The sequence below is a fragment of the Vigna umbellata genome, chromosome 1 (assembly GCF_029865625.1).
Source record: "Vigna umbellata cultivar VRB3 chromosome 1, Vumbellata_1.0, whole genome shotgun sequence".
In the NCBI taxonomy this organism is placed as follows: Eukaryota; Viridiplantae; Streptophyta; class Magnoliopsida; order Fabales; family Fabaceae; genus Vigna; species Vigna umbellata.
The window spans coordinates 37,211,931-37,225,626 of record NC_142165.1 but is presented as its reverse complement, the minus strand read 5'-3'; the positions used below and the strand labels follow the sequence as shown (position 1 = coordinate 37,225,626).

General features: G+C 37.6%; 1 protein-coding gene across 1 annotated transcript; it reads left to right on the top strand.

The window, feature by feature from the left end:
• Positions 1-9,176: 9,176 nt before the first annotated feature.
• On the top strand, positions 9,177-13,681 carry LOC148205274 (uncharacterized). Its single transcript, XM_088104143.1, has 4 exons — positions 9,177-10,677; positions 10,987-11,424; positions 11,509-12,520; positions 13,621-13,681. Exons 1-4 carry the CDS (start codon positions 9,177-9,179, stop codon positions 13,679-13,681), a joined length of 3,012 nt encoding a protein of 1,003 aa, XP_087960269.1.
• Positions 13,682-13,696: the final 15 nt, after the last annotated feature.

The window sequence follows — 13,696 nt, the reverse complement described above, 5'->3', positions numbered from 1 at the left end:
AAAGGCAAGTTGGGAAAAATAAGAATAATTGTGTTGATTATGATTCTCTTAACTCAAAGATTTTGTGATCCAGAAAAACCAATTTTCTTGTTAGCCCAGCCACATTATAAGCCATTGAAAAGTCCTTGTGATGATGCATGCTTGTGAATGTTTTTGATTGTGGTAAAATGAAAGGCAAAGTTGATTCATGTGACATTGTGATAGTAGAGTGAATGAGTGATTACCTCTTATACACTTGTGTGTGAGTGAAACACTTTACCTAGTGAGGAAATATTCCATGAACACATGAACATCCATGCTTAATTGATTGATCATTCATGAAAAATAGCATTTATTGGAATTTAAATGACTTTGTGAACACTAAAGCATGTGCACATCTTGATTGAACTCTTGGTCATAAGTTTGATTGAAGTTTTTACTTATCTTGAAAAAAAGGATCTTTGAATAAGTGAACCATCATATGAATTGGTTGAAGATTGAGTTACATCTTATTTGCTTGAGGACAAGCAAAGTTCTAAGTTTGGGTTTGTGATAACAGTTGAAAAGCTGTTATTTTCATGCTTAAATTGATACTAAAAGCAACCTTTAACACTTAGAAACTGGCTTGAAATCATGCTTTTATTCATATTTTCATAAATAAGAGAGCTGGACAGGTTTATGCTTGATTTCAGTGTTTTTGTGCAGGTTTTAAGGTGAATTTGGTGAAAGAAGTGAAGAAGGAGAGAGATGGAATCAGAAAAGACATCAAAAAGTGCAAAAGGAGAAGCCGCAACTGCCGCTCAGCGGCAGTTTACCGCTGAGCGGCACTCAGGAGTTCACGTTGGAATCGCTGAGGGGCAAAATGGCCGCTGAGGGGAAGAAACTACTCACGCACTTACCGCTGAGCGTCACTTTACCGCTGAGCGGCACACTTATGGGCTTGGGCCTAGATTTTCTGTAATTTTAGAATAGTATATAAGCTTTAGGACGTCTTAGGGTTTGTATCTTTGGCAGAAACGAAGCAAACACTCTCTCTTCCACCCCTTTGAAGGAGGATCTTGGATGCTCAGGCTACCTCTTCACCTTTCTAGGGTTTTATCCTTCATTCTTTCATTATTGTTCATCTAGGTTCACCACGAATATGGTGAACTAAACCTTGTATGTTTGTTGGGGAATCAATGTAATCTTTTGAAGCTCTCATATATGGAATTTGTGCTTGCATCTTAATCTAAGACTTATGCTTTCTTTCATCATTAGTTAGGGTTTTTCCTCTTTGTTCAATGCTTGCTTTGTTTAACTCATTCAATGCATGATTATTGATTTTGTCGATACGGGAACGTACGGGGAAGTCTAGATCCGGGGAATTTCTCCCAATAGTATATTGGTTGCCTTAAGCTCCTGTGCTAAAAAAACTAATTATTAGGAATGCTAGGAATCGTATGAACTCGTAATTAGGGAGAAGCCTTCTTGAAAGGTAATTTAGAGAGTGGCATTAACAATGATGACTTGAATGTTGAATTCCTAAAACATATGAGAGTGGATAAGATGAAATTGACCCCCAACAACATATTCATCAATATATTTCATTGAAAGTGCTTGTCTTTTGTTTTAGCCATTGATCAACCTCATGCATACATGTTTATTTTCGTCTTTTGAATATTAAACTCCACTTATTTTGTTCTTAAGTCTTAGCTAATCAACAAATCACATAACTAAACTAGGCCGTGAGTCCTTTGGGAGAACGATACTTGGTCTTACCGAGTTTATTACTTGAAACGATTCGGTCATACTTGCCGATTGTTAAACAAGTTTGTAACATCATATTTTGGTGATCGTAAATTTGTGCATCAACCACCCAATTGCTTCTTTGTTGGCTTTCAAAATTTCTATCAACTGCTCTTCTTCTTGTAGAGATAAAGAGTTATTGATGATGACTGACTTTGTTCCATCTTCTTCTAGAAAAACATATTTCAGATGTGATGGCAATCTTTTTAATTCTGGCGTCTTTGCTTTGACTTCTTCTTCCTTATCAATTATTTCAAAGATTGGATCTTCCACTAGACTCTTTTTCAATGTTTCCAAGTCCATAAGACATTCATCAATTAATTTCTCTTCTTCTTCATCTAAATCTTCACAAGCATCAATGAGAGTTTTCTCTAATGGAGAAATATTTTGCACCATCCTTTCTTGCACGATACAAACTTCATCAAGTTCATCAAATTGAAAACATGCTTTGTCATCATTTGGATATGTCATGGCCTTGGATACGTCAAAAGGGACTTCTTCATCATCAACTCTCAATTTAAGCTTACCATTTTCTACATCAATTAAAACTCTAGCTGTCTTCATAAAAGGTCTCCCAAGAATAAGAGGAACATCACTATTTCCTTCCATCTCCATCACAATAAAATCCACTGGGAATACAAATTTATCAACCTTCACTAGAACATCTTCAACCACTCCATATGGATATTTAAGAGACCTGTCCGCCAGTTGAAGAGCCATTCTGGTCGGTTTGATTTCCAAACCCTGAATTGTTCTGCACATGGATAGCGACATTAAATTAATGCTAGCTCCTAAATCAATTAATGCTCTTCCAACTTTCAAATCTCCTATGGTGCATGGAATAGTGAAGCTTCCTGGATCTTTAAGTTTAGGAGGTAGTTTCTGTATGATTGCACTGCAGTTACCCTGTACATTGATAGTTTCCTTTTCAATGTACTTGTTTTTCTTTGTAAGAAGTTCCTTCAAAAACTTTGCATATGCTGGCATCTGTTGCAATGCTTCAGAGAATGGTATAGTGATCTCCATCTTCTTAAACAACTCCATGAATCTTTCCAACTGCTTTTCTTTCTCCTTCCTTGAATAACTCTTTGGATAAGGAAGTGGCTTTTCACCCTCTTTTTCTTTTTGTCTCTCCTCTCTCTCTTCTCTCTCTTTTTTTTTCTCTCCTCTCATCTTCATTTTTTTTCTTTTTCTCTCTCTCAACCCTTTCTTTCCACTCACATGTTTCTTTTTCACTCTCACTCTCATTTTTTTTCTCCTCTTTTTCTTTTTTTCTCTCCTCTAACACTTTACCACTTCTGGTCACAACAGTTTTACACTCCTTTTTGAGATTATCATGTTTCATCTTGTCAACTATTCGCTAAACATAGATCTCCATATGTTTAAATGCAGCATCCACATTCTGACAATAAGATGCATTCGTCTTCAAGAATCGTTGGAAACTCTCGTCAAGTTTTGTTGTCTTCTCAGATGGAGTAGATTGCATTTGCCATTTTTGTTGTTGCCCTTGAACCATTGAGACCTGTTGTATTTCTTGTGGTATTTGAGAAAGCTTCATAATTACTTCTTCCAACTGTTGAGAGATAATTCTATTTTGAATAAGCAAAGCATCATTTGATTGTAACAACTCCTTCTGACTAAGATATCCTCTTTCAATATTAAGTTCGTTGTCACTAGTAGCCATATTTTCAATAATTTCTGTTGCTTCCTCTGGAGTTTTCCATTTAATGTTTCCTCCTACTGAGTGATGAGCGGGTCGCACCTCCCAACAAAAGTTGTGCATAAAAGAATGCAGTATAGACTAGGAAGTGACTCCTAGGTCGTCTCTCAAGGACCAATTTGTGGTTCAGTCTCAGATCAAACACGTAGTGGGGGCGTTTGTGAAAGGCTTGTGAATGCAATTTGAACTAAATTAAAACACGAACATAAACACAGATGTAAACACAAAATTAAGACATTTGGTCACTTAAGCTAACATTTCAACTAAATTAAAGAAAACTTGCATGACTCACTTCAATTGAAATTGCTAAATCAGAAATGCATCTTCCATTAATTAAAGGCAACGCGTAGAAGCGTAATGCAGCAAGAAAAATTAACTTATCAATTCCTTGTACAACTTGTACACAATGAAAAAAAAGAAAATGCATGTTGTGGCTGGAATAAAAAAAAACTACACTTGACCAAATTAAATACACCTAAATCTAATGAATCTACCACTCCATCACCGAAACGTGGAAAACCAAATTCATTCAGCTGAAAAAGGAAAAAAAAAATATGCATCCAATGCTATTAATTGAAACGCTGTAAGCTAAAGCAGAAATGCACATGGCTGGAATATAAATTCAAACCAAAAGCGTATGAACTAATTGGAGATGTAACTTCTAGCTAAAAGTTTAATTTCTACCGAGAAAATGGAGGCGGAAAGAGAAAAGCTAAATGCGTGAAGAACACTTAAATGCTTGAAGAAGTAAACGGAGGTGGCAGCTGCTGGAATAAAAACTAAAAGCTACTAGAACCGAAAAAAAACGAGAGCTGCAGGAATAAAAATAAGCGTGCACAGTAAAATGCTCCATTCATTGATAGACTGAAAACATCAATAAAAACGAAATGTTCGAGCCAAAAAAAATGAAAAGGGAAATGTGTGATCAGCAGCATAAAAATAAAATAAAGCTTCTTTTCTCCTCATAACAGCGTTGCTACCCTTCTATTAAAAATGAAACGTTAAGGGAGAGACCGAGTAAGGTTGGCGGCTCCCACTGTTCTCCAACATGTTAAAAGAAAAACATCCAAAATGAAGGTGCTGCTCCCAGCAAAAATCAAATGTGCATTCTCTCCTCAACCGTAGCCTTCCATATCTCAATCTCCGTTCTCCCTCCTGCGTGGCGGCTTGCCTACGCTCTCAATGCCTCCCTACTTGCCAATTCCAGGACCTATTTGAAGGTTGAATGACCCGTGGAGATCTTTCTTGCTGTCAGCGTGTCCAGCCCCCTCTCCAAGCTTCCTGGACCCTCCAGCCCATTGCTTGCGTGCTTCTGCTGTTGGACGTGAAGGCTTTCTTTTTTCCACTTCTTTGACGCGTGTTGAAGCTGCTTACTGGATGCACCAAGTGTGGGCCGTGTGTTGCTGTCCACGCTCCCCTTCTCATGCTACTGGGCCGCCTGCTGGACGTAGCTCTTCATTGATGTTGGACCGAGTGCACCCCTCAACGTGGCTGCTGTTGGGCGGAAGAAGGTGTGGGCCGTGACCGTGCTGGAGCATTATCATTCTTTTTTTCAATTGTGGGCCACGACATCCCTTTTTCTTCCAGCAATGAATCACTTTCTTTCTCCAAAATAAAACCTCCTCCTCCTAAGCAAATGAGTGCATCGTGTGCTGCTTCCTTTTATTCCCATCCAGCACCACTTCTTCATTTTAAAAGAAGCTTTTCCAATTAAGTCCATCTCCGTGTGCACCCCCAAAAAATGAAATCTGCACCTCCTTTCTCTTTTTATTTTAAAATATAATTGATGTGGCATTTCTTTTCACCTCCAAATGTCCCAAATATTATCCAACAATTTCCCTACAATTAATAATGCAAATAATTAGCTCAAATAATTCAAATTAATTAAAATAAGAATTTTTGGTCAAATTAAGCACAATTAGCAAAAACGGAAAAATACCGGACAATTAAGCACAATTCCCCGATTAAATTCGGTACAATAAGCTAAGTGAAATTGAGAAAATATTGACTCATCACTGAGACATCAAGCATCATCTTGATTTGTGAACCAACACCTCCAAGGAAGGTTAGGACTACTTCCTCTTCTTTGAATCCATGCATGGGTGTTTTTCGTAACAAGCTTTTGTATCTATCCCATGCATGACCCAGTGATTCTTCCATGCCCTGTGATGGAGGACCATCTAAGCTTCACATAGGACCTTTAACAAGAGCCATGTCCAAGAGAATCCAAGAGGAAGAGGGAGCACTCAATACCTTACTCTTATGGAGTATTACTTACTAAGTTCTCTTTCTCTTTGCTAAATACTTTTACATTGCTTTTGTAGAATATTAATAAAAGGGAGGAACCATGTCTATGCAACTTAAAAGGGCTGCCACGTAAGTAAAGCAAAAGAATCACAAATGGATGGTTGGTGCCCATGGCTTTGCATTACGTTCAACACCAAAGACAACAACTCAATCTTCTTCAATTGCTTTGCTGAGTTGGCACTTATAGCTTGCTGCCCAAGCTTCCTATATCTGTTTTACAGCATGTGCACATTTAAATAACTTGCACAATATGTTTTAGAAGCTCTCCTTCTTCTATAAATAGAGAGCTTCATCACTTGTAAAGGTAACTTGATTTGTAGTAAAGAAATGCTGCCAATTTTCAGCTTTCACTCTCAAGTTCAACCTTGTGCTTTGTTATCTTGCACCTCCTCTAGCTTCTTTCCCCTTTGGAAAGCTTGCTGAGCTAGAATTCTACCAAACACAACTACTCAAACACTTCCAGCATCTTATCAAACACCTTCCGTGCATCCAGAAACTCCACTGCATTCTCTCAATCCGCTGCCACTTCTCTGCGTCTTGAAGCATCCTTCTACACGTCATGGAGCTGCTTCCATCATTTGGCATCAAGAGCCAGGTTCTCCACGCAAGTCTCCAAGAGATAAGTCACTTTTTCAGTCATCTCTCACTTCTGTCATGTGCTGTTCCAGTATTTGCCACTGTCTGAATTTTTTTTTCTTTCTTTCTCACTTCTATTGTTTGATTTCGTGATTGTAGTGGATGTTTGTCCTCATTCACTGTTCCTTAGTGTTTGTTTTCCATTTTAATCGGTGCAACTTCTTTAATTTTCGTTTGAATCTAGCTTAATAATCATTTTCTGTTTTTGTCAGTCATGTGCAGAATTTACTGCAGTTTTAATTCTGTCTAGTATTTGCTACTGTTCCAGCATTATTTCTTTGTTGTTTAAGTGAATCCAGTGCACTTGCTAGCTATATGTTGATCTATAAAGCAATGACATAAAGTCAGCTTTGATCATTTGAGCTCACAAGCATGGTACACTGTTTTCCAGTCCACATTCTGCAGAAAAACTCATTTTCTGGTTTGCTTTACTATAATCTGTTTTTGTCCAGATTTTTGGATTCTAAAGCTTGAAACAAGTTTGTTTGTTGCTTTCACATATGTTTCAAGTGTTAACAATCCGTAATACACATTGCATTCCAAAATGAGTGGTTGAGTTCTTCATAATCTGTTTTCCAAATTCTGCACAATATTTCCAAATCTGGTGCATTGGCTATAAGCTGTTTCAGACCAGATTTTGGTTCTTAAGCTTTGAACAAGTTTCCTTGGTGTTGTTCAGCAGTGCTGGAAGTCTAACAACTCCTTTTAATCACAGAATTTCAAAAACAGTAGTTGAGTTGATCAAAATCTGGTTTCCAAAACTGTCACAGTATTCTCCACAAGTTTTTGCACCGTGCTTGAATCCTTGCCATGTCTTAGGTCATATAACATCTGCTAGCTCAAATTTTCAAGCTAGATCTAGTTGCTTAGGACTTTTCTTACATGTTTCTTGCTCCAGCCAGCTTTGATTTACAGGAATTTCCAAATCTGCTGCAGTTCTGGTTTATTTCTTCTACATTTTTAGCAACTGCAACTGTGTTTTGGTGAATCTGCATATTACAGTGCAATTTAAACATTTGTGCAAGTGTATTTCACCATTTGAAACTTGTGTAAACTGTTTCCTTGGTCCATTTTCCTTAAATCTGCAAAATCATAGTTTGACTTCCCATTTTTGCTTCCAATTTGGAACTCAACTAGTTATATTCTGCTTCAGTGGTTTTTGGCACATTTTGGTTGTCTATATACATACATTTGGTGCATCAAAGTTCATCTTTACTGTTCATTTGGTCACTTTTAAACCTTTGTGCCAAAACACTTTCTAAAACATCAAATTTGCCTAAATTGGGAAGTGCACTACTGATTAGCTGCTGTAGTGTGATTCTTTGCTGTCTAAGTGTTTGTCAACATCAAAATTGATGATATAAACTTGTTTGACATATCATTGGAGCCTTTGATACACTGCCATTTGTTTTGCACACTGCTGTTCCAATTTTCCAGCCACATTTTTGGTGCAGTATGCATTTCTTTGCTGTTTTCTATACTTTAAAAGTTTCAATTTGAAATTTGGATTGGCAAAAGCTAGGGGATTCTGTTCCAACCCTTTTTGAATAATTATACAAGTGAATTCAAAGCATCAAAAAGCAAATAACCCCTGCAATCCAGTGTTCATGAATCCAAAACCAGAAAACACCAAAATCTGCTGTTCTTTGTGGCATTTTGTCAAACAGTTTGGCATTTTCATCAAACACTTTCACTGCACTTGAATTTGCTCTTTGTTTCGAGTTTTTTCTTGCTTTTCTAATCTGTTCTAGACCCTATCTTAGGTTCCTTTTGTGTGCTAGCCTTTATTCCAGCCCCAAACTGTTTAGAAATCACCTTTTCTTTACTTCCATATCTGCTGTCATATTAATTCTGCATTTAAATTGGATGCACCTTGCTTTTCATCACTCACGGGTTTTGTGAATTTTGGTGTGCTGGAATATCATTTGGTGGTGGAGTTTTAACATCCAGCTAAGCCTTATCAAAGGGGTAGCATCTTAAGGAGTGGAGGTCTTGCTAACGTTGCTACAAGGGAACTTCAAGAGGAATTTACATTGGCTGTCCAACACTTCTTTGCAGCAGAAAAACACCATTTTAAAGTTCCATTTCAGCTCATTTACTTTGCTTTTGCAGCCACACTTGGCTTTGTTTAAATAGTTCTACATTTCATTGTATATTTGGCTTTCTATCACGGAACCTTTGTAGTATATTCTTCTTTGCTTTTGAAACTTGAGTTACTTGGGGAAAATGCTTATCAAGCAATTCCCAGTACTCCATTAAACATTGTAATAGTCTAGTTGCGCATCTTAGTGTGGAAGTGTGTCAAGTGGCTCCCAGTGTCATTTGCACTTTCACTTAGGGCCGTTTTTTTTCTTTTTTTCCATTCATTTCATACTTTCTTTCTTTTGCTTGTTGAATATTTGTGTTCTACGTCTCCGTGATAGCTAGGTGCGCTACCATATAGACAAACCTTCGTTTGGTTTATTAGGGGCATAACATCGTTACATTCCAAAAAGGTTTTGAAAGACTTCTATCTAGAAACTTGGGTAAGAAACGTCAGGAGACACTCTGGCTAAGGAAGGACAAGGTTTCTAAGCTTGTCCATTGTGACTCACCTCTCCTTCCTGGGAGCTATTCGGTTTCTTCACCTTTAGAATCTCTATAGAAGTCATTCACCAAAAACACCTCAAATTCTCTTTTCAAAAGTTTTGATTCATACTTGTGCAAGGTTTTCAAATCATTGTGAAAACAATTTCTCTACTTCACAAGCATGAGTCACTCTAGTGTTCAAGGTAATGTCACTCAAGATCAAGAGAACATAGAGTTGCGAGAAGAGCTCAATAGAACCAAGACTGAGTTGAATGAGCTAAGGCAAATAGTCGCCACTCTTACTATCAATCAAAGCAGGCACACACAGGGAAATCACTCTCATAGGCAAAATTATGATCAAGATGATCATTCCCACCATAGTGATCACCATACTTACCAACCTTATGATCACTATCAACACCCTCCTAGGCGACATCACAACCATAGAGAACATCATGTAGAACCTAAGCTTGACCTTCCTCCTTTCTATGGTAGAGATAATGTTGAAGAATACTTTGAGTGGGAGATGAAGGTTGAACAAATTTTTGAATGCTACAACATAGATGATAGGAGGAGAGTGACCCTAGCCACCTTAACCTTTCAAGGTGCAGCCCTTTATTGGTGGACATCCATCATAAGGGACCAAAGGATGAATGGCGACTACAAAATCCAATATTGGAATGAGTTGAAAGCAGCCTTACACAGGCGACATGTCCCAGCCTATTATGCTAGAGAAGTCATGGACAAGCTCCATAGACTTCAACAAAGAAACATGAGTGTTGAAGAATATAGGCAAAAATTAGAGTTACTCATGTTGAGAGCGGGAATCAAAGAGGAGGAGAGATTCACCATAGCTAGATTCCAGAGTGGATTGAACTATGAGATTAGAGATAAGGTAGAACTCTTACCTTACTTAGATCTCAATGACTTTGTCCAGCTATGTGTGAGAGTGGAAGAACAAAATAGAAGAAAAGCTTCCACAAAGAGACCTTATGCTACCTCCTCTTCATATAGGAAAGATTTTAAGAGGGAGGGTAGTTTTCCAAGATATGAAGAATCAAAAGAGAGAGAGCGTGAACGAGAGAAAGATAAGATCAAAAGCAAGGATAGAGTGCTAAGAAAAGAAAAAGAGAACTCTCAAGGAAAGGAACAACGGTCTCCAAGAGAGCAAACTAGAGATTCCAAGGGTAGGGAGACTAGATGTTTTAAATGTGGGGCTCGAGGACACTATTCAACTGAGTGTCACTTCAAAAAGTCAACCTATATCCTTGAGCATGAAAATCATAGTGAGGTATCAACCTCCAGTGCGTCTGAGTTGTCCTCATCTGAAGAGGAACATGAAGCTCCCCCTTGTGATGGAGATCTTCTTATGGTTAGGAGACTCCTTGAAGCAAAGCATGTGGAGTTAGAACAATCTCAACGCGAAAACCTATTCCACACACGCTGCAAAGTTTTTGATAAAACTTGTTCTATGATTGTGGATAGTGGTTCTTGTTGTAATTGTTGTAGCTTTAGAATGGTGGAAAAGCTAGGCTTAACTCCTACTCCTCATCCTAACCCTTACAAACTTCAATGGATAAAAGAGGATGAAGGAATAGTTGTTAAGGAACAAGTAAGTGTACCAATTTCCATAGGCAAGTATGAAGATCAAATCATTTGTGATATTGTTCCAATGGAAGCAGGTCACATCTTACTTGGGCGACCTTGGCAATATGACAAACAAGCTTTGCATGATGGGGTCACCAACAAGATCACCATCCAACACAAAGGCAAAAAGATTATCTTGAGCCCTCTTCCACCATCACAAGTACGAGAGGATCAAATAATACTTAAAAAAAAATTGGATGGTGAGAAAAAGCTCAAAAATAAAACAGTTTCAAAAGAGAAGAATTTGAGTTTGTTAGAAAGTGCCTCAATCAATGTAGTTGTCCCAACAAAACAATCTAAAAATCTTTTTCTTGGACAACCTCACTTTCTACTCTATTGCAAAGAGGCACTTGTTTCCATAAATCATCCACTTGATTCTCTTCCCAAAGGGTTACAAAAGCTTTTGAAAGAATTTGATGATTTATTTCCTAAAGAGGTTCCAAGTAGTTTACCACCTCTTAGAGGAATTGAACATCAGATTGATTTGATCCCTGGAGCTAGTCTTCCCAATAGACCAGCTTATAGGACTAACCCTACAGAAACCAAAGAGATAGAGAGGCAAGTCCATGATTTATTGGAAAAAGGGTGGATACAAAAAAGTCTTAGCCCTTGTGCCGTGCCAGTGTTGTTAGTCCCAAAGAAAGATGGTTCTTGGCGAATGTGTACAGATTGTAGGGCTATCAACAACATTACAGTCAAGTATAGGCACCCTATTCCTCGGTTGGACGATATGTTAGATGAGTTACATGGAGCAAACATGTTCACCAAGATTGATCTTAAAAGTGGATATCATCAAATAAGAATCAAAGACGGAGATGAATGGAAAACCGCTTTTAAGACCAAATTTGGCCTCTATGAATGGTTAGTCATGCCTTTTGGCTTAACCAATGCTCCTAGTACATTCATGCGACTAATGAATCATGTCCTTCAGGAATACATCGGCAGCTTTGTTGTAGTCTACTTTGATGACATTCTAATCTATAGCAAAGGTCTTAAAGAACATCTTCACCATGTGAGGAAAGTTTTGATTTTACTTAGACAACATCACTTATTTGCCAACTTTGACAAATGTACCTTTTGTCAAGAAAGTGTCATTTTTCTGGGATTCAAAGTTGGGAAAGAAGGTGTACATGTTGATCCTAGCAAAATCAATGCTATCCAAGAGTGGCCTGTCTTGAAAACAGTGGGAGAAGTAAGAAGTTTTCTAGGTCTAGCAGGTTTCTATAGACGATTTGTAGAAAATTTCTCTACTATTGCTGCTCCCCTCAATGAACTTTTAAAGAAAGATGTTTCATTCAAGTGGGATGAAAAGCAAAGTCTAGCCTTTGAGACATTGAAGCATAAGTTAACACATGCACCCATTCTACATTTACCTGATTTTTCTAAAGCTTTTCAAGTTGAATGTGATGCATCTGGGGTGGGAATAGGAGCTGTCCTTATACAAGAAGGTCACCCCATAGCTTATTTTAGTGAAAAACTCAGGGGACCTACATTGAATTATCCTACCTATGACAAAGAACTATATGCCCTTATTCGAGCATTGCAAACTTGGGAGCATTACTTGGTGTCTAGAGAATTTATTATCAATACTGACCATGAATCTCTCAAGTATATTAAAGGGCAAGGAAAGCTGAACAAAAGACATGCCAAGTGGATAGAATATCTCGAGCAGTTTCAATATGTCATCAAACACAAAAAGGGAAGTACTAATGTTGTTGCAGATGCTCTATCTAGACGTCATGCATTGTTAGTTACGTTAGGATCACAAATACTAGGTTTTGATGACATTAAGCAACTTTATGAAACTGATCCTACATTTGCATCCACATATGCATCTTGTCTTAAGAAGCCATTCGACGGATTCTATCTTTCTGAGGGGTATCTTTTTAATAAAGGAAAATTATGCATACCCCAAGGATCCATTCGAAAGCTTCTTATCAAGGAAAGTCATGGAGGAGGACTCATGGGCCATCATGGAGTTGATAAAACTCTTCATACTTTAAAAAGCAAATTTTATTGGCCACACATGAGAATAGATGTCCAAAAGCATTGTTCTAGTTGCATAGCTTGTTTACAAGCTAAATCTAAGGTCATGCCTCATGGACTCTATCTTCCTCTTCCAATAGCTAGCACCCCTTGGGAGGACATTAGTATGGATTTTGTCCTAGGTCTACCAAGAACTCAAAAGGGGTTTGATTCAATCTTTGTGGTGGTTGATAGATTTAGTAAAATGGCTCATTTCATACCTTGCCACAAAGTAGATGATGCTAGCTATATAGCAAAACTTTTCTTCAAAGAAGTAGTCAAATTACATGGTTTACCCAAAACTATAGTTTCTGATAGAGATGTTAAGTTCCTTAGCTACTTTTGGAAAACACTTTGGGCCAAGCTAGGAACTAAACTACTATTTTCTACTACATGTCACCCACAAACTGATGGGCAAACAGAAGTAGTAAATAGATCTCTATCAATTCTATTAAGGGTAATGTTAAAGGGCAATATTAAAAATTGGGATGATCATCTACCTCATATAGAGTTTGCTTATAATAGAGTAGTTCATAAGACTACTAAACTTTCTCCTTTTGAGGTTGTTTATGGTTTTAACCCTATCACACCGCTTGATTTACTTCCTTTTCCAGATTCATCTTTTTTTCTTCATAAAGAAGGTATTTCTAAAGCGGAGTTTATCAAAAAGTTACATGAAAAGGTTAAAACCCATATTTAAAAACAAACTCAAAAATATTCTGACTACAACAACAAAGGGAGAAAACAAGTAATCTTTAAAGAGGGAGACTTAGTTTGGCTTCACTTGAGAAAGGAAAGATTTCCTTCTCAACGTAAATCCAAATTAAGCCCAAGAGGTGATGGTCCTTTTAAAGTGGTCAAGAAAATAAATGATAATGCATTTCAATTAGACCTTCCTGAAAGTTATGGCGTCAGTCCTACTTTTAACATTTGTGATTTAATTCCTTTCACAGGAGATGCCCAACAGGATTCCCAAGATCTGAGGACAGATCTTTTTCAAGAGGGAGGGACTGATGGAGGACCATCTAA